General features: G+C 31.3%; 1 protein-coding gene across 2 annotated transcripts in view; it reads left to right on the forward strand.

Moving 5' to 3' along the window:
• LOC115209064 (cytoplasmic dynein 1 heavy chain 1) overlaps positions 1 to 20,283 on the forward strand; it is a 112,321-nt gene that overhangs the window by 77,037 nt on the left and 15,001 nt on the right. For both annotated transcript variants that reach the window (XM_036501118.1, XM_029777142.2), the window contains exons 66-84: positions 465 to 565; positions 1,222 to 1,406; positions 2,367 to 2,436; positions 2,535 to 2,681; positions 4,804 to 4,893; positions 6,989 to 7,049; positions 7,914 to 8,001; positions 8,906 to 9,071; positions 10,448 to 10,582; positions 11,357 to 11,451; positions 12,795 to 12,897; positions 13,791 to 13,859; positions 15,278 to 15,353; positions 16,833 to 16,993; positions 17,214 to 17,325; positions 17,904 to 18,088; positions 18,634 to 18,747; positions 19,844 to 20,014; positions 20,101 to 20,202. In XM_036501118.1, the coding sequence (XP_036357011.1) occupies positions 465 to 565; positions 1,222 to 1,406; positions 2,367 to 2,436; positions 2,535 to 2,681; positions 4,804 to 4,893; positions 6,989 to 7,049; positions 7,914 to 8,001; positions 8,906 to 9,071; positions 10,448 to 10,582; positions 11,357 to 11,451; positions 12,795 to 12,897; positions 13,791 to 13,859; positions 15,278 to 15,353; positions 16,833 to 16,993; positions 17,214 to 17,325; positions 17,904 to 18,088; positions 18,634 to 18,747; positions 19,844 to 20,014; positions 20,101 to 20,202 (2,231 nt within the window). The remainder of the gene's footprint in view (positions 1 to 464; positions 566 to 1,221; positions 1,407 to 2,366; positions 2,437 to 2,534; positions 2,682 to 4,803; positions 4,894 to 6,988; positions 7,050 to 7,913; positions 8,002 to 8,905; positions 9,072 to 10,447; positions 10,583 to 11,356; positions 11,452 to 12,794; positions 12,898 to 13,790; positions 13,860 to 15,277; positions 15,354 to 16,832; positions 16,994 to 17,213; positions 17,326 to 17,903; positions 18,089 to 18,633; positions 18,748 to 19,843; positions 20,015 to 20,100; positions 20,203 to 20,283) is intronic.

Below are 20,283 nucleotides of genomic sequence, written 5' to 3' on the forward strand. Positions count from 1 at the left end.
ACACTAAATTTTTTAATATTTTTTTAAAGCAACATTTGAAACATTAAATAGAATGAATCAATATTGTTTATGAATAATAATAGCCAGCAGTGATTCAGAGACATTAAGTAATTAAAACTTTATCAATATTTAAAAAAAATGTTCTGTTTAAGTTGTTACTGATAGTTGTATACAATAGTATTTTAAGACTAGCTTCACACCTCAGAATTTGGTTATCATCATTTAATGTCCATTGTCCATGCTAGTATGGGTTTCATAAATGAAACTGTTTTTAAGATATCAGGGAAAGAGTTAATTGAAATATGCTTTGGGAAAAAGCTTTTGGAAAAGTTATTAGAAAGCTTGTTCTCTTTACTATTGAACTTGATAATTTTTCAGAAATTTGGGGTTTTGAAAGTGTGTGTGTTTATGTATTTATTCTGGAAACTTAGCATTTTGACAAGTTAATGTTTGGTTTATTTCAGGTTATTTTGACCAACAAATGCGTCAGAACTTATTTACTGCTTGGTCTAATCATTTACAACAAGCCAACATCCAATTTAGAACGGATATTGCTAGAACAGAGGTAAACCATTTAAAAATAAACAGTTTAGAATATTTTTTGTTACAAAATATATTATTTTTGAAAACTACTTGTTGTTAATTATTAAATCCCTTTCTATTTATTTAACTTAATTTATTTTTTAATGTTTTATGTTAAACTTTGAATTCTTGATAAGACAACATTATCATATTGCCTATTTGAAAAAGCTCTGCAAATACTTTATCATTTTATACATTAAAAACACAGTTACAATATTTGAAAATTACATTTTGTAAATATCAATCAATCAATTTGATATTAACTTTGCACCCATGTGATCCAGAGTTCAACTCTGAGCATTAGAGCAGTAAATTTGCATAAGTAAGTGATCAATTCTCTCATTATAGATATGACTTAAAGCAAATTAACTGATGTTTAGAAAGTTTTTTTGTGAACAGCTATCTGACACCTTTATGTAATTAATCCTTTTTCAATGTTTGAAATGTCCATTTGCATCACAAAATACTAGGAGTTGTATTTTCACATGATTTGCATTGCTCTTCTCTGATTAAATTAATTTGCTCACTGTGTATTACTTATAATTTCTATTTTCTCCTCACTTTTATTTAGGATATTTAAAAAAATTTATTTCAAGTGTACTTCTTCAAGCTTAAAGTTTAACTTTTGTGTTTTAATAGTATTTGTCAAATGCCGATGAAAGACTTCGCTGGCAAGCTAATAACTTACCTGCAGATGATCTATGCACAGAAAATGCTATTATGTTGAAGAGATTTAATCGATATCCACTAATTATTGACCCATCTGGACAAGCAACAGAATTTTTAATGAATGAATACAAAGAGAGGAAAATCACAAAAACAAGGTCAATAATTTTATGTAAAAATTGGTTTATCAGTCTTTAGACTAATTATTCATGAAAACAATATAAAATACTTTAGTGGCATCATTAGAGCATCAGCTAAAATGCCTTGCACACTATTTATTCCAGCTCTTTATGTTCTGGGTTCAAATCCTGCTAAAGTCAGTTTTGCTTTTCTTTTTGGGTTGATCAGCTACCAGTTTAAGTAGTGAGGTTTGAGGAATTCTTTGTGTCTAACAAAAAGCTTATGCTATCAGTTCCAGCTCTCTGTACTTTGAGTTCAAGTTCTTTCTAAAAAAAATTCCATCTTATTGAAGTCTCATTAGATATTTCATTTAAATGTTTGTATTGAAAAAGTACTGTATGTAGTAGATGTGTAATGTCAAGTGTGCATATATGACAAAGTGCAAATTTGATAAAACTAAAAGTGGGTATGAGATGTATCAGATGTATGTAGGAGAAAAGACTGTGCTGGCTTGACCATGTGATGTGTATGAATGAGAACAACTGTATAATGAAGTACTGATTACTAGGTATGGATGGAACTTGTGCAAGAGGGTGATCCAGGAAGACATGAGATAAAGCAGCAAAGGCTGATCGCTAGGTGTTGAGCCTCTTGGAGGAGTTGACAAAGGACTGAAATGACAGGCGATTTACTGTGCTCAAGAAGACCCATCTGTCTTGACAAAAGCAAGGTCTCAGAAGCATTATGTCTGTATACTCTCTGGGCCCTGCACCTGATCTGTCCCCATCAAGCCTTTCTATCTCTCAACTTCCTAACACCCATCCTTCTAGCTGCTATACCCCTATGAAAGGACAATACTCTTAGTCAAACCTTATTAAATAAAATTTATTGATATTTAAATATTGAGTGGGGGAAATTTAGTTGTAATCACTTTATTATAGTTTTAGATCTTTACACATAAATGTTATGTTGCTTTCAATCTTTATTTCATATTGTAGCTTTTTGGATGATGCATTCCGTAAAAACCTTGAAAGTGCTCTTAGATTTGGCAACCCCTTATTGGTTCAGGTATGTAAGCATTTCTTTCTTTAAAAATATTAAATTTACATCACTCCACAAGACATTTTTCAAATTTTTTTTATTTATGTTCCTTTTTCTTATTTTAGGATGTTGAAAGTTATGATCCTATATTAAATCCTGTGCTGAATCGAGAATTGCGCAGAACTGGTGGCAGAGTATTAATTACTTTGGGTGATCAAGATATTGATTTATCCCCTGCATTTACCATCTTCTTGTCTACACGAGATCCTAACGTAAGAACTTTCATATTCTTTTTTAAAAAATTGTTACTCATCAATGTTTGTTGTAGGGGTGAAGAACTTAACCAAAGTTGTTTAATGTTTATAGTGCAATGTCTCTTTGTATAGCTAAGTGTAGGAACTGAGCTTATTATAAACTCCTATTATAATTTTTGTTATATTCATGAGTAGGATTGTTATCTGCAAAGACTTGCAGACCTTTCTCTATAAGTACCAACCCTTTTCATATTCTTTGCTGTCAAGTCAAGTGGAGTGGATGGGGTTTCTATATCCTTTATTGCCCTGCAGCTGCTTGCTTCTGTTCTAACATTAGTTCCTTATTAGACATTTTTTATGGGACCCTATCAACTCGGCTATGTCATCTGTATTTTCTTCAAACCCTCCTTCATTTGTCAGTGTTACAATATTTTGCTGAACTTGATTGACTTTTGCAAGTAAAAGTTTGTAAAGTTACAGTGTGGCAAACACCAGTCATAGCTAACAGTTTCACTTCACCCCATGACTCAGCTATGTTATGCAAAGCATCAAATTTCTCATATAATATGCTTATAAAGTTAGCTATCATATTGATCCATTGTTTTGGAGTGAAGAAGTTGTATTCTTGGGAACTAAAAATTCCACTCACACATTATCAGAAAGGTCATTTAAGTTCACTGGGAGTCTAAAAGAATCAGTGCTTTGTTGGACATATTAAACCTTGTACTGTTCCTCTATAGCAGAGCAAAAAGAGTTTGTAAACCAGTTTTAGGAAAGGTTTACCATCATACAAACCTTATTTGAATGCGAAATCACAGGTTGGGATAATTTCATGTCATCAGCAAATCAATGTTTTTGGAAGCTTAAAAACCTAATGCTGGTTCCCTTAACAAATCATAAATCCTAGTAAGGATACACTTTCAGAAAAGCTCTTCATCAACTTTTTCTATATCTTCCTTCAGCAATAATAGTAGCAGCATCTCTAGAAATTCATTGATCATTTTAATATTATGCAATTCAAGGTACTTTTTAAACCTTTTAAACCAACCCTTACTACAAGAGATGTTGCATCAGTAGTTGTACCTACCACTTTCAGCAAATTGTCAAAGTTGTAGCTATTGCTTGAATGACCCGCACAATTATAGGCACTTTATCTTCATTCTGATCATAAATCCACATCCTAACGATCTGTTATATTTTAAGCATCAATTCATATCTATGGAAAATAGTGCCCAAGCATGTAATAGATTAGCTTGAGCATTGACCTTATCTTTATGTATTGTTCCTGCTATAAATGTTGCAATCTTTAATGTTTTTGTATTATTGCTGAGTTTTTCTCCTGCATCAGAGTTTGGTAAAACATCAAGTTTAACATCCACTGTAATCATCTTGCAAATCCTTTTCATATTATTGCCTTCACTTCTACTTGATAGTCTCTTTCTCTCTCCATTCATCTCAAATAAGAATCAAGTAATGTATTATATCTTACTTATTAGTTGTTAAATCCAGTAATAGTAGTGGTAGGCAAGAAATCTGCATAAAATAGTAAAACAATTTGAGGAAAGTAGTGATGTTCAACACTGGCAAAAAGAGTTTGTCTTTTTATTACGGATGTAAAAATATAAATGGAAAAAGAATTGAGTGGAGTTAAGTAGGAGGAAATTCTGATTGATTAAAGTTAGCAGCAAGACCCAGGCCTGTTGAATTTGTGCACACACAAACAAGACAATGCTGAAGAGGGAATTGGTAGGTACTGACAAGTATGTTGAGATTGATGTAAAAACAAAGCATGCACAAACACGGTAAGGCAGTGAATGGAATGGATACTTGCTGGTGTGGTTTGGAAAAATGTGTTGATTCAGTTATTGAAATTGAGAAAAATTTACCTGAACTTCCACAAGGGCAGAATTACAGACTGTATCATGAAATTAGTGGTTATACTTTACAATTTCATTAAGTGTATAATTCTATGTGGAAGATTCCTGTATTTAATTTTCTTAATTAAACCTAATAATAATATTTGCAAATATTTTTTTTTCTTAAGACCATAATATAAAATAAATTAATATAAATTTGTTGAAATAATCATTTCCATGAATAAAACTGATGTTTTAACATTTTATCTTTGTGTATTTCATAGGTTGAATTCCCTCCTGATATCTGCTCCAGGGTGACATTTGTCAATTTTACTGTAACACGAGGCAGTCTTCAGAGTCAATGTTTGAATCAAGTAATTATATTTATAAAAATATCTTAACAACTTTCTTTCCATTCTAATATGAGATGGTAAGGTGTGACTTGAAACCTTTTGTCATTCCTGTTAATCCTATGTTATCTCATTTGTAAGGGCTCATCTCCTAAAAGAGGACATCATACTTTCAAAAACATTTAGTACACAGCCTTGTCATCTTTTCTGCGTTCATCAGCTGATCATATTTTTCTTTCATATCTGGTATTTTAAAAAGATAAATGCCTTTATATGAGATTAATATATTTTATGTAGAAATTTAGCTATTCACATATCTATAATTTATTGAAATGATATTTCAGTACACTTACAACTGTATGATGTTATTCCCAGATGCCATTTTCTAAGTTCATAATGTTTTGTTGGAAACATTTATAATCATTAACTTTTTGTCATCAGCTGGTACTTCATTTTCTTGAATGGTTTTATAATGAGGTGTCTCTCCTTCTAAGGAGGGTAACTTACCAATCCTAATTTAGTCATTTTCTGCACTTTTTCATAAAGCCTCCATCAATACTTATTGCTTACCAGATTTCTGAGTAAGGATTCTGTATGGTAGAGTTGGTTGATATAATACTAAGAATCTAACTGAATATACATAAAATATATATATATATATATAAAAATGTACATCATACCAATCAAAACTCCTTTCTAACCACCTTAACAATTCTGTTGCAGTTTTGCTGTATCAGTTACATGGAAAATCAAAAACACAATTGAAATATGCTCACACTTTTACTTATCAGTGTGACTTTCAAATATTGATATTATAGTTATTAGAGTAAAATCCATTTAAGTACTGAATGCATTCTAGAGAACTTTTTGTTTTCATTTAAAATATTGGCTCAGCTTTATTATTTAACCCTTTCGTTACCAAACCGCCCGAAAAAAATTTTGGTTAATGTGACCAAGCCGCCCAAAGCCGCCCGAATTTACGTATTCATATTTAAATGAGAATATCAGAGCAAATCTCTTTAGTACATTCGCGAAAATACGTATTATACTTCGTAAAGAGTTCAACTACAGTTTTGTACAAAAATCGAAGTGTAATTTTAATTCCGTGAATTTTGGGAGATTTTTTTCCAAAATTTGTTCCTATTGTGTTTTCAAAATTTGTAATTCTGACAAAAAATGGATACGAATTTCATTATATCAAGCAGCAAGTCAGAATTCGAAGGATTTTCTACTGAAGACCTTCATAAATCTAACTCTATGACTGAAAAAAAAAAAAAAAGCATGTGGTATTTGATAATGAATCTGATGTTTCATTTTCCGAAAGTGAAAACAGTGAATCCGAGAGCTCCGACAGCGATAAAGAAAATGAATTGGCACCTGAATGGAGTGAAAATTTAAAAACTGTTTCTTTCGGTGATTTTTCTGAAGAAACTGGACCAAACCACAGACTTTCCCAGAAGAGTAAAGCCTTAGACTATTTCTTTTTACTTTTTCGAATGAGCCTATTTGAAATCATTACGGTGGAAACGAACCGTTATGCTAAATGTAAACAAAACGAAAGAAAGGATAGTTTCCCCATAACCTTAAATGAAATGAAATATTATTATGGGTATCAGAAAGTTACCCAGAATAACAAATTCTATCGTAAAATTTTGTTGTATACCCAATTGAATATTAGCTAATAAACCATTTTCTATAGCGATGTTTGAACAAAATTTTAATAATTTTATATTTTGTTGAATTTACCTGTATCTACCTGCAATTAGAGTCACTTTGTGACAAAAATTATAGTATAGAATTGGTTGAGAACATTTCATTAAATTATCTTCCAAAATTCATGTTAATATATTGATAAATAAAAAAGTTATAGTTGTTTAATGAAACCAGACTAAATTTATGATTATGTTAGAAATTAATTGAAACACATAAGGGGTGTATTTTGGTCAGAAATATAGTAACGAAAGGGTTAACTGAGTAAACATTTTTATCTGAAATATATTAAGTCTAAATATTAGAATTGCAATAACCTATTGTAAACTGGTTCAGTCACAAGAACTACATACCATATTTTCATATAATTTAATACATTTTTATTGAAAATATTTAATTACCTTTCTAGGTGTTGAAGGCTGAGAGACCTGATGTTGATGAGAAACGGTCAGATTTACTCAAACTCCAAGGTAATATGGTCAATTTGTTATTTTAATTCATATAGTTCTAGATGTTTTAGGTGTAGCAAAGTTAATTTCATGTTCATATTTATGAATTGTTGAATTTATTATATAATACTCGAAATTCATAATTATTTTGTATCTCTTGCATTCATAAGGCTCTGTTATGTAGCTTATTTACTTAAAATATTTTGATAATAATTTTCACAGTATACTCATCATAAATTTGTTTATATAATTGTTTATCTACTACAGTTTTAAATGTATCAGATGTTTTTATTTTTACTATTCTAGTAGGTTTATTCCTTTTAGAGATAAAAGTTGATGACTTTGGATGCTTTAAAATGTCTAAATACTATGTAATCAACTTAACTGGATTAACTTAATTTTATTCAATAACTTCTCATTCTTCCATAGAATTTTCAAACTTCTAAGTTTTATTGTGCACTAATAGATACAAACATAACCGTGTGGTTAAGAGGTTCATTTCCCGCCCACATGGTTTTGGGTTCAGTCATATTGTGTGCCACCCTGGACAAGTGACTTCAACTACAGCTCTATACTGATCAACTCCTTGTGGGTGGATTTAGTTCATAGAATCTCACAAAAGCCCATGTTCTGCATATTTGTGTTTACAAGTGTACTGGTAAGGGTTAGTGACCAGAAGGGCATCTGGCTGTAAAACAATGCTCAATTTTATGTTCATCTAATCCATGCTAGCATGGGAAATGGATGTAAAGCAAATGACTAATGTGCAATCATTTTTGTATAAGTCTAATTAAATGAAAAAGGCTTAGTCTTCTACATAATTATAAATAGTTCTTCATTTCTAAATGCTGTGGTTTAAAATTATGTTTTCATGTTTGTAAATAGGTGAATTCCAGCTACGTTTGCGCCAACTGGAAAAATCATTGTTGCAAGCTCTCAATGATACCAAAGGGAAAATTCTTGATGATGATAGGTAAACTAAATTTATTTTAAAAAATATTACAAATTGAATTTCTTTTTGATGCTTTATACACTTTCTATGTGGCAACATATATGGGAATGTTTAGAGTGTTTTTAAGTTATTGTTTTTTTTTTTACTCAATAAATGGCTGGTCAGATCCTAAACCTGATTCTCAAGTTTATACGTGACTCCCTAGCTTTTTTTACACTTCACTCTTTCATTGTGTAGCATTAAAAGAAGCAGGTTTGGAAAATAGTTATGTTTACTGAATTAACAGAACAATAGAATGGAGAATTAGATTTTCTATTAGTATAGAGCATATTGTCATGTTGAACTTTACCATTAAAAAATTATTTGCTAGTGTTCACTGCTTTAACTTAAATAGAATTTTAATTTAATCCTTATTATTATTATGAGAGCTTGAACATTTTGAATATATATTTTAAAATCTTTGTCTAATACTTTACCACTATTAACATGAATTTGAAATTAATTTTGGTTTCTAATAAGTTAGAATACAGTGTTAGATAGTTTTAGAGTTAAGATGAATATTCAGTTTGCATTATAAACCTTGTAAGATGACTTTCTAATGAGATAGTTGAAAGATTTCTTGTTAGTTTTTACTTAGCTAGATAATGTTATTATTTAGTACATGTGCCACAAAATTTCAAATTTAAGATAACATAAAGTATATTGAGGTTATGATTAGTATTATCAGTTGACTTCATTCTAGAAATAGGACTGTAGTTAACTGGTTGTGCTAATGACAACCTCAGAACTTTTTATAAATAGTAAAGAATGAAGAGTAAGTATTATATTGTTTCATTTCACATAAATACTCATAACCTTTATTAGATTGTTTTTCCCAAATCTTTTAAATTAGTAATAGTTGCTAAACAACAATTTCCTTTTTTAGTATTATATCACATCTGGAAACCTTGAAAACTGAAGCGGCAGAAGTTGCACGCAAAGTGGAAGAAACAGATCATGTTATGGCAGAAGTGGAAACAGTATCTCAACAATACATACCTCTTGCACAGTCTTGCAGCAGCATCTATTTTACTTTAGAAGCTCTGCAGCAGGTAAGCAGATTTAACTGCCCTTTTTGTATGTGATCCCACAGTACTGTCATATGTTCAATGTTTGCTTCATATAATGCTTAGATATAGTCTGAATAAGTCTACATATCCGTATGTGATTATCTTCACTCTCTCACACTCTTACAACCTCAATCTACCCATACATGTTATCCTGTTCTCACTCATTTCTATCCACATCTTGTCTTGAGGGTCCACCCTGACACCTTGACCACTTCTACCTTTCTTTTATAATGTCTACTATGGCATGGCTTCCTTTGCTGGATGTTCCCTCCTGATGCCAACAACTTTACGCCCCAACCACTTTCACCCTTTCTTTATAATGTGAGTAGCTGTGTTGCTCCACTACAACAAGAAACCTGTTCAGTTCTGACCTCTTTTCACACACTCTTAACATAAAACTGCCTCCCTCTATACTGTTGATGCCATGAAAAAGCACTCAGTATATACTGTAAAGTGGCTGGTTTTAGGAAGGACAACAGAAATGTTGTTTCTGTTTTTGTAAAATTGTAAACATTGATGAACAGATTATAGGAATCAATAATTGACTTCAGTCATTTCATTGAACCACATTGGTGAAATAAACTATTCACTGATTGCAAGGGACATCCAGAAGTAAAATTTGAAGACTGCCAACTTAGTAGGATTCACATGTAAAGTTCAAGAAACTTGAGGGAAGTTAATAAATACATGTATATACATAAAATACGCACACGCACACACACACACACACACACACACACACACACACACACACACACACACACACACAGCGAGAGAGAGAGAGAGAGAGAGAGAGAGAGAGAGACAGATATATATATATATAATATATATATATATATATATATATATATTTATATATAGAGGGCATTATACATACATGCCAGAAGGCATTATACATACATGCCAAACGCTAAGAGGGACAATTAGTCATTTCTACCAAAAATATTACTAATCCCACCGAATGTAATTTTTCAAAGTAAGACATTTAAAAAAAAAAAAAATATAGACCTGTATCTATGTCTTACTTTTTAAATGTCTTACTTTTTAAATGTCTTACTTTGAAAAATTGCATTCGGTGGGATTAGTAATATTTTTGGTAGAAATGACTAATTGTCCCTCTTAGCGTTTGGCATGTATGTATAATGCCTTCTGGCATGTATGTATAATGCCCTCTATATATAAATTAATATGTTCAATAAGAAATAATTATTTTCGAAATTTTTTCTCTTATGAGGTTTTTACGCTATCTACCTGACAATTTCTTGTTAAGTTTTCCTTATTAAGTAGTTGTCCTTAATTGCTAAATATATATATATATATATATATAAAACACTGGCTTTTTTTTTCTTTTATTCTAGGTCCACTTCCTGTACCAATACTCATTGCAGTTCTTTTTAGATATTTTCCATTCTGTTCTTTACAACAATTCTCATCTTACTGGAGTGAAAGAGTATGGTTCAAGATTAGCAATTACAACAGCTGATCTTTTCCAAGTAAGTAAACCTTTCAAGCATTTCTAGAATACTGGTTTATTTTAGGTTATAAAACCACAAAGTGTTTTATTTTAAATGTTTGTGAAACAATTATTTAAAAACTAATGGATTAATCTATTTCAAATCTTTGTACCTTGTAGAAAATAGTTGATAGAAACATTGTTTAACTAATGTTAAAAAACGTGAAGTAAATAGCATTGTATTGAGTCATATTTATCTAAATCTTCTAAGCAAATGGAAAATGATTTAATTTCCTTCCTCCACTTCTGTTACCAATCAAAAGCTGTTACTTTCATACCTCTATGGAAAATGATTCTTTAGTTGGTAATCGGTCTAAATTAAAACTGATACAAGTTGGACAGGACTGCAAGATAGAATCACTGATTTGGTAAATAAACCCTGTCCGCTCTGCTACAGGTTGATGATAGAAAACACAGCATATCACATTTAGTCATAAACCAACTGTATTAACAGGAGTGCACACAGAAAGCATATATGGCTGAGTTTGAATACCACTTCTCTATCAAGCTAACACCAACGACATTCTTTTCAGATCTAACAATGTTGGCACATGAAGGGTGAGTCTGCTTAAATTATGTTAGAGCAGAGACAAATATGTTTGCTTGAGTGCAAGAGTTAAGTTGGGGGAGGTGCTTGTTTAAATTTAAAGTATGTTGAAATTTCAAAATTTTGTTTGAAATATTAGGAAGATAATATTGTTTTTAAAAATTGAGTACATTATTACTTATTTTGTTGTTGTTGTTGTTGTTGTAGGAAACTTATAGCAGAGTTGGGAGAGGTATGCTCCATGAAGATCGTATTACGTTTGCTATACAGTTATGCAGGATCCATCTTCAAGGATTGGCAAAGTATGGATAATTCCTTAAATATTTAACCACTAATCTTGTCATCTATTTACCTTTGTTTACATGATCTAGATAAGTGTTCTAACTTTGTGACACCATCTAACCTACATAGTAATAGAATAATTTTCACATTTATTTTTAGTCCTGTCTATAGTAAACTAGCGCATGGTAAAGCAAACCAACAAAGAAGGAAGCTCCTAGACAGCTGTCCAACTTGCTAGAAATAGCAGCCAAATTTTCCTCAAGTTGCATGGTTTTGAAAAGAAAAGGAAGAACACATAGAATAATATAGTTGTAGAGGCACTGACTGAAAAGAATGTCCACAGCTGGTAAATTATTTTAGTTCTGTTGTATCAGAGCTGATTAGGTGCCTAACAACTTTATTCTGTCATCTTCATCTTCAGTTTGCATTTGATTGAGCACAGTCTTTCAAAGCTAACAATCTGAAAAAAGAAGTTGAACATTCCACTTATTTAGATTCTGAGAACAATGTATTTATGAACCAAATGAAGTAATGCTACAGCAAATAAAAAAACCAAGTTATAAGCAAATAATAAACCCATCACTATCAAATGAATACATACACACATTGCCTGATTTTAAATATAATCAAATAAATGAATGGAAAATTTCAATGTGCACTACTGAATTAATTAGTGGACCAGTGATAGAATATTGCATCATAGCTAAGGAACCATGTATAATCTTAAATGACCTTGAATGATGTCTATGATAAAAAATATAGTGCTGGAAAATAAGTTAACCTACAGTCAACATTATTACTAAGTGAAACATCATATCACAAAGAACTTCTGTAGTTCTTGTATCTACTTTTCTTTGCTGCATATTATACCTGTGTGAGGAATGGAACTGAACAGAGCTAACAGTTATCAATTATACATTAATATTTATTTTCTAAAATTGGAAAGCACCTTTTCAAGGAAGTATTCACCATCATTTAACATCCATCTTCCTGGCTGGTATGGGTTGGATGGTTTGACAAGATTCAATGGGTCCAAAGACTGCATTATGTTCCAGTGTCTACTTTGTCATGGCTTCTGAATTTTAACCACTTTACAATGTGTATTGAGTGCTTTTCATGGCACCAACACTTGCCATGCAAGACTAAGATCTCTTTGTAGTTGGTATCATTTTCTTAATATGTGTAGAAGGATATTGTTAATTGAAAAACATTATATGAAAATAGAGAATCCATTTTGTCATGAAGAACACAGGATAAAGAAAACTAAATTTATTTTAACTGATTATGTTTCAAATATTCCTTATTTGATGTTTTTATATAACAATTGCAAATTTTAAAATATTTACATTTTCTATTCTTGCAGTGAACAAAGTTATGATCTTGAATTCAACTATTTTATGAGAGGAGATGAAGGAATTCTCACCAGCCAATCACCAGAAAACATCAAAGGACTAACTCCACAACAGGTAAAATGTATTTTTCAAATTATAAAAAGCTCACATGTATTCTCTTGTTCATGCATACTAACATTATACATTCAAGAAGAGCATGCTTGCTTCATTTTTCATATTTGGGCAAGTGTTCTGTCTTGTCACTCGGATCTCCTTGACCAGGTTCAGAAACGAGTCTTTAATTTGATTGGTCTCTCTCTTGCTTCAACTCAGCAACCCTTGTTACATCAGTGTAACATCATCAGTCTGTTTTTTTCCTATTAATATTGCCACAGGAAGTGCTTTGATGAACTTTCTTAGTTCCAGATGACTTTGTCTCTTCATCTAAACGCTTTTGTGCTTCCATAAATAAAGAAAACTTTCTACAACCATTGCTTGTTTCCTCAAACTGCCAAACTTTGGAATTCTCATCTGTCTCATTGTTTTCCTCCTCCTTATGACCTGAACTCTTTCAAGTTTTAAAGTAAATTCACTCTTTTCATCTCAATTTCTCTTTCTTCATAGCCCCTTAGACTAAGTAACTTCTCTCCTTGTTTTGGACTTTCTTATAAAAAGAAATATAAGAAAATCCCTTGCAACCCTAGATAGTTCTCTACTGTCTGCCCTTCACTGAGAGAGAATCCTTTTGATTGCTAGCAGACTTCCATGGACTTTTCCACCTATCAGATCACTTTTCTGCTTCTAAGCTAATAGGGAAGAAAAATAACTTCAATTATACTTTTAAAGTTTGAGTTTGATAAGTAAGCTTAATTTTTGCTTCTTTACACTATAGTTCTTGCAAGTCAGCAGATATTTTGTTCTGTTAACCTTTTTTAAAATTTAATTTTAAAGTGTTAAATTAACTAACAAATGATATTTTTCACCCTCTTTAGTAATTTTCATGAAGTTTTAATAATTTATTTTCTCAGGTCATAAATATGATGAGTCTATCAAAGTTGGAAGCATTCAAAGACATCAAGTCAAAAGTTCAAAACAACGTGAGTATTTATTGATACATAGATTTTTCTCTTACTTTATGATGGATTTAGATGATTCTGTATCTTCAGGTATATGCATGGCTCCTTTTAAATGTTATTTAAGTGTATTTCTTAAAGTTAGTAAAATATGGTTTACCAGTTCAAATCCAAATGATATCCATTTCAACAATGTTCTGCATTAATTTTGTTTCAAGTTTTTTTATTATGTATATTATCTTAACTGTTTTAATTTCATTTCTATAATGTTACACTTGTCAATGCACTCTTGGAGTAATTGTGCTTGCATGGATAACTTTTTTTTATATATTATCTAAATAAGCAAATAACGTAGGATACTACTCTCATTAAAATCTCTGAAAATTTTATACATTTTGCTTCTCTTTGGTTAGCATGCTAACACAGTCTATTGCAGTGACAGACTGTTTCCTGTTATTACTATCTTCAGATTTTTTCCATTAATTTTTGTTCTATAAATACAGTATATAAGCCACTGTTTCACAATTGAGGTCTAATAGCTCATAGAAATAAAACTGAAAATTTATATTCAGTGACAATAATACCTAAATGGAGAGATGGAAATGAACCAGCAATTGCACTACATAATACTTTTTAAGCAGAAGCCTACCGTATTAGAAATCACTGGGAAAATGTAACAATGCTTTCTAACTGGTTTTGCTAACCTATATTCATGTCTGACCTGACAAAATAACGAGCTGTTTATTCACACTTGGTCTTTTCGCTTTCATATTCTGAAAATAAAGGGAAAAAAATCTCCCTGCATAATCTGATTAGCCATATGAATAATTGTTGTTATCCAACTCTTGAAGCTTATTTTGTTCTGGTTTTAAGATTTCATATAAGTTTTCCAATGGCTAAAAGAAAATGCAGTATAGAAACTTTCCAAGCTTTTCAATCCTATATATTCTTATTTGAGAAGCTTATTCTTGTTTCAGAATACAAATTATACTGAAGTCTTTTGTATAATATGGAATTTTCTATCATTCATTATAATTTACTGGTTAAAATAAAACTCTACAAAGGAAGGAGAAAAGAATAAGGCTATTTTATCTTTGTCATTCTCATTCAGTGTCAACATGTTTGCCTTTGTTCTACACTTGTGAAAGGGTCTTGTCATTTCTCAAGTCTTATGAACTTACAAAGAAATACTTGTTCTTTTTATAAATTTATGTCCAACTTAGTTTGAGGTTCTGCTGTTTTCTTAGAGTTCATCAATGGTGTTGTTTTAAATATATGTCTTTTGAAATGATTGCTTTCTCCATCCATACTTGTATATATTGGTCATTTTATTTTAAATATGGAAGTATAAATTATTACAAAAGAAAATTTTAAGTTTCTTTTTATTATGCTTTCCCTCTTGAAACCTTATTTTCCTTTCATTTAATTTTTATTATTCACAGGATTTCTTAGAATGGCTGCATAGTTCTGCTCCAGAAACAAATGTTCCTACAATATGGAATGAAGAAAAACCACTCAGTAATTATCTTTTGCTCTAATTTCTGCTTTTACTTATTTTTTCATAATCTTCAAAAATGTTGATGTTTCCATATCTGTTATTTAGTAACTGATCCAGTTACTGAACAGAATTTTATCAAGTGTCTATTTTATGAGTATATTGATAAGTTCATGAAAACTTAATAGATTGTATTTTATCCACAATGTCTACTGGAGCAATACTTTTAAACTTACCAATCGTCAGGCAATATGCTGTGCTTGAGAAGACCTGTTGAGTCAAGTGAAATCATGGTTGTGGCCGATGCCAGTGCCACCTAACTGACACTCGTGCTGATGGCACATAAAAAGCACCATTCAAGCATGGCCAATGCTAGTACCTGCCTAACTGGCATGTAAAAGCACTATTTGAGTGTGGTCGATGCCCGTGCTGCCTGACTGGCTCCCATGCTGGTGGCATATAAAAGCACCATTTGAGCGTGGTTGATGCCAGTGCCGCCTGACTGGCCTCCGTGCTGGTCACATGTAAAAAGTACCCACTACACTCTGAGTGTTTGGCATTCAGCTGCCAGATCAGATTGGAGCCTGGTGCAGCCTCCTGGCTTGCCATCCTCAGTGAAGCCATGCCAGCATGGAAAGTGGACATTAAACAATGATGATGATAATGAGATATAGGGGAAAATTTAAGGTATTGGAAACCTATTTATTGAGTATTTGAAAGACATACTTAGCAGCTTTATCTTGATCTTGCACTTACTGTTGGAAAGAGATTTCATTTATTGTTTGCTAAACATTTAGGCTAGTTGTGAGAAAGGATAAAAGAATTGAGATAAACTAATTATTCAATTAAGAGGATTCAGAAGAATGTTTACAAACGGTTTTCTCAGACTCTTCATTTTTCACTAATAACACTTATATATAAAAAAATTAGTTGATGTTCATTAGAGGTTTGTTGTATAGGTTTTCATGTGAGAACTTTTAAATTTGGATGAGAGGATTTGTGCAGAGTATAGTTATGATACTAAGGCTAAAGTTAGAAAACACCATTGGATGGGTGGTGATGGTATCTTGTAAATGATCATGATGTTGAATGGAGGCCTGTAGAATTTTAATATATTGGTAGTACTTAAAAATAATCTGTTAACATCACTAAATCCTTCTACTCTGCCAATCATGGTAGGAACTCTTAAGTGAAACCCCCAATGAAGATCAGTGTTGGAAAGAAGAGAAATTTTGTTAAACCATTCAAGGATACAAATGCAAGCATTATAATACTTAATATGGTTATATTGTTAATGAATCACAGCACTACAGCAAAATTCAGTGTGGCAGTAACTTAAGTTCTAAATTCAAGTTTCACTGAGGGTAGCTATGTCTTTCATTCTTTCACTCAGTAAAATAACTATTAGTTAAATGCTGGGGTAGCCTTCTATCTGGGTTAAAAAGTAATTATTATGGTAAAAAAAATATTGTATTTATCTAAGACTATTTTGTTTATTGTAGCTGACACTGGGAAAGTAGTGTTTTCTTTGTTGATGATCCGAGCATTTAGACCAGATCGTCTTGTGTCAACTGTGCGAATGTTTATAGAGAAAATTCTTGGTGAAACATTTGCTCACACTGCAGAAAAAGAACTCAACCTGTCTGAAGTTGTTGAAAATGAGGTCTGGTAACACTTTTATCATTATGCAAATATATTTTTTTGTCATTATTCTATCACAAATTTTTCTTCTTCACTGCTGTCATTTGAATACTTAGTGTGTTAATAACTTTCCGTTTATATTTAAAGCTTTTGTAATGCAAATTTACAACTGTTATTTAAATGTTATGATTGCTTTCGTATTGATGCACAAGAGATTTTGAAAATTTATTTTTATTTTCAAGGTTAAATCAAGTACACCGGTACTAATGTGTTCAATGGCTGGATTTGATGCCAGTGGACGAGTTGATGATTTAGCAGCTGAACTCAATAAGCAGATAACTTCAATTGCTATCGGTAAATAATGCTTTTTTTGTTTATCCTACCATAAAAAAGAAAAACGTTTTGTCAAAAAAAAAATGTTTCATTCTTAACATCCACTTTTCATGTGGGCATTGATTTGACAGGTTGTCATAGTCCAAGTCAGTTCTTGTTCAGAATTACCACCTTAGGTGGGTTGGAGGACTGCATCTTGCTTGAATGTTTCATTTAGGTTTGATTTCTATAGCTGGATACTCTTGCTATCACTTTACAGTGTGTACTGAGTGTATTTTATTATTGCACCAGCACTAGAGGCTTGTCATGTCTCCAACAAGACTGTCTTTTTGACCCAACATTTCCTCCACTTATTTGTTAACCACCTTTAAGAGTGTTATGAATGCATTTAATGTGGCACCAGCACTAATGAGGCTGCCTTGTACCATGCAAGACTAGAGTGTTCTCACTACTGTAGGATATAGAAACACATCAGATGATGATTTTGTTGTAGCTTGTAAATATGGTTTTTGCAAAGGTCTGTATGCCTCAACAGTATTCTCTACCTACCTCTCTCCTTTCCTCTCTCTCCACTCTCATAATATTAATTTATTTTGTAGGTTCAGCGGAAGGCTTTACTCAGGCTGACAAAGCAATTAATTCGGCTAGTAAATCTGGACGATGGGTAATGCTAAAGAATGTACATTTGGCACCACAATGGCTTGTTCAGCTAGAGAAGAAATTGCACAATTTAACCCCTCATACTAATTTCCGACTATTTCTTACAATGGAAATTAATCCTAAAGTAATAATGAATTTTTAAAAAAAAATTTTTATTTGATTATATTTGCACTTGGATTATTAGTTTATCTAGGCTGCTCTTTGATAACTTGACATAAATCAGTTTTATTTGGCAATAATTTCATAGAAATCTTTGTTTTAATTTATTTGGATGATGTCTTTAAATAATTAAAATTATAAAGAATTTAATTATTCTTCTACACTAGTAAATGTACAACTTTTTATATTTACTTTCAGCAAGTACAGTAAAGTTTAAACTTAAATGATGGATTCAGAAGTATATAATTACATGAGCTGAATTTCTGTATTTTTTATGATCATGTCTCTAATTGAACAGTTTACAAAATCAAAATATGAATGAAAACATAATGGGGATTATTATATAACAAAAATGTATTTAAACACAACTGCAATCTTACATTTTTCTCTGAAGACTCACCTTTTACCATGAAATCTATGTTGTAGCTGGTGTCATTTTTTTTTTAAAAAAAAGGTATATTTTGAGGGATTATTTCATTTAATTGATTTTACTTTCTTTTACTTTCACAGCTGCCAACCAATTTGCTTCGTGCAGGTCGAGTGTTTGTTTTTGAACCTCCTCCTGGTATTGCTGCTAATTTGCTACGTACATTTTCAACTGTACCTGCAACTAGGATGTGTCAGGTAGAAACTGCATTTTCATTTTTTTTGTCTTTTCAGACTGAGATTTAGAGTAATTAAGTTAAAAATACCCATAAATATATCTTCTCATGTTATTTTGAATATCAAAATGTCTTGATAATTACCTTATCCTCTCCCAAATTCATTATTTATATTAGATGGAATGTTTTCTTTCATTTGCTTTGTACATGTAAAAGGGTCAATTTATCTTTTGAAAATTGCTATTTTTTTTTTTCCAAAGTATAAAGTATGTTTATGGCTGGAGATTTGCTTAACACTTGAAACTGCCAAAAACATAGAAGATGTACTTTCTTTTCATGTCCATCTGCATCTTGCACTTTGAGGAAGCTAGACTTCAAAAAAATTAAAAGTATGCAACTGATTTTAATGGTCAATATGTTATATTTATAAAATGACACCAGTTGCAAACAAGACTGCTATGGAGGAATGTTTAATTAAATCTACTCCAGTATTTGACTAGTACCTCATGCTACCAACTCTGAAAGGCAAAGTTGACCTCAGTGGAACTTAAATCCAGAATATAAAGGATTGCTTCTATATATTCTCTATTTTTTTATACATAAAAGGCAAAATATATTCCACATTAAGTAAAAAAAAAAATTTTTTTTTAATCTTTTTATAAATCTGTTATGTGAGCAAAATCTTGGAAGATTTTAAAAGATGCAGTCTAATTAAATGATTGTAATGTTATACTTCTAATTCTGAGACCAAATATAACCAGAAACTCTTTATGGTCTTAGATAAGACAGCTTATCTATTTAAAACCGTGCATCTTTCTGAAAATCAGTGCTATTCTATGTTTCAATTGTAAACACCAGACATGATATCTACATGTAAAATAGTTAGGTGCCAGAGAAAATACTCTCTGATACTTAACTATTGCTAACTGGTAAAAGGCAATATAAATACATTATTTTTTTTAATGTAATCTCATATTTAAAAAAAATTTTAATGTCTTTTTTAAAAGTAGAAAATTAACTTTTATCATTTTAAAATATTTTAATATTGAATAACATTTAAAAAATCCATGACAACTTTTACAGTTCTTGATTAAAATTTGTATTTCTTCCTTTTATAGCCTCCTAACGAAAGATCCCGATTGTATTTCTTACTTGCATGGTTTCATGCAATTGTTCAAGAGCGTATGCGTTATGTACCACTTGGTTGGTCTAAAAAATATGAATTTTCTGAATCTGACCTGAAAGTTGCTTGTGATATGTTGGATACTTGGATTGACTCAGTTGCCATGGTAAGTTCAAATAATTTTGTCTGGGAAATTGCTTCTCCTAAATGTTTGATGGTATAGATAAATAATTTTAATTTATATTTTTGCAGGGCCGTACCAACTTACCGCCTGAAAAAGTTCCTTGGGATGCCATGAGGACTCTACTCTCCGAATGCATATACGGTGGTAAAATCGATAATGACTTTGATCAGGTAAGAATATTTAAATTCTTTCTGTGATGTATGTTAAGTAGCTCCAGGTCAGCTTTGATTGAAATGCCCTCTGACATACAG

The sequence above is a fragment of the Octopus sinensis genome, linkage group LG3, assembly GCF_006345805.1.
Source record: "Octopus sinensis linkage group LG3, ASM634580v1, whole genome shotgun sequence".
Taxonomy (NCBI): Eukaryota; Metazoa; Mollusca; class Cephalopoda; order Octopoda; family Octopodidae; genus Octopus; species Octopus sinensis.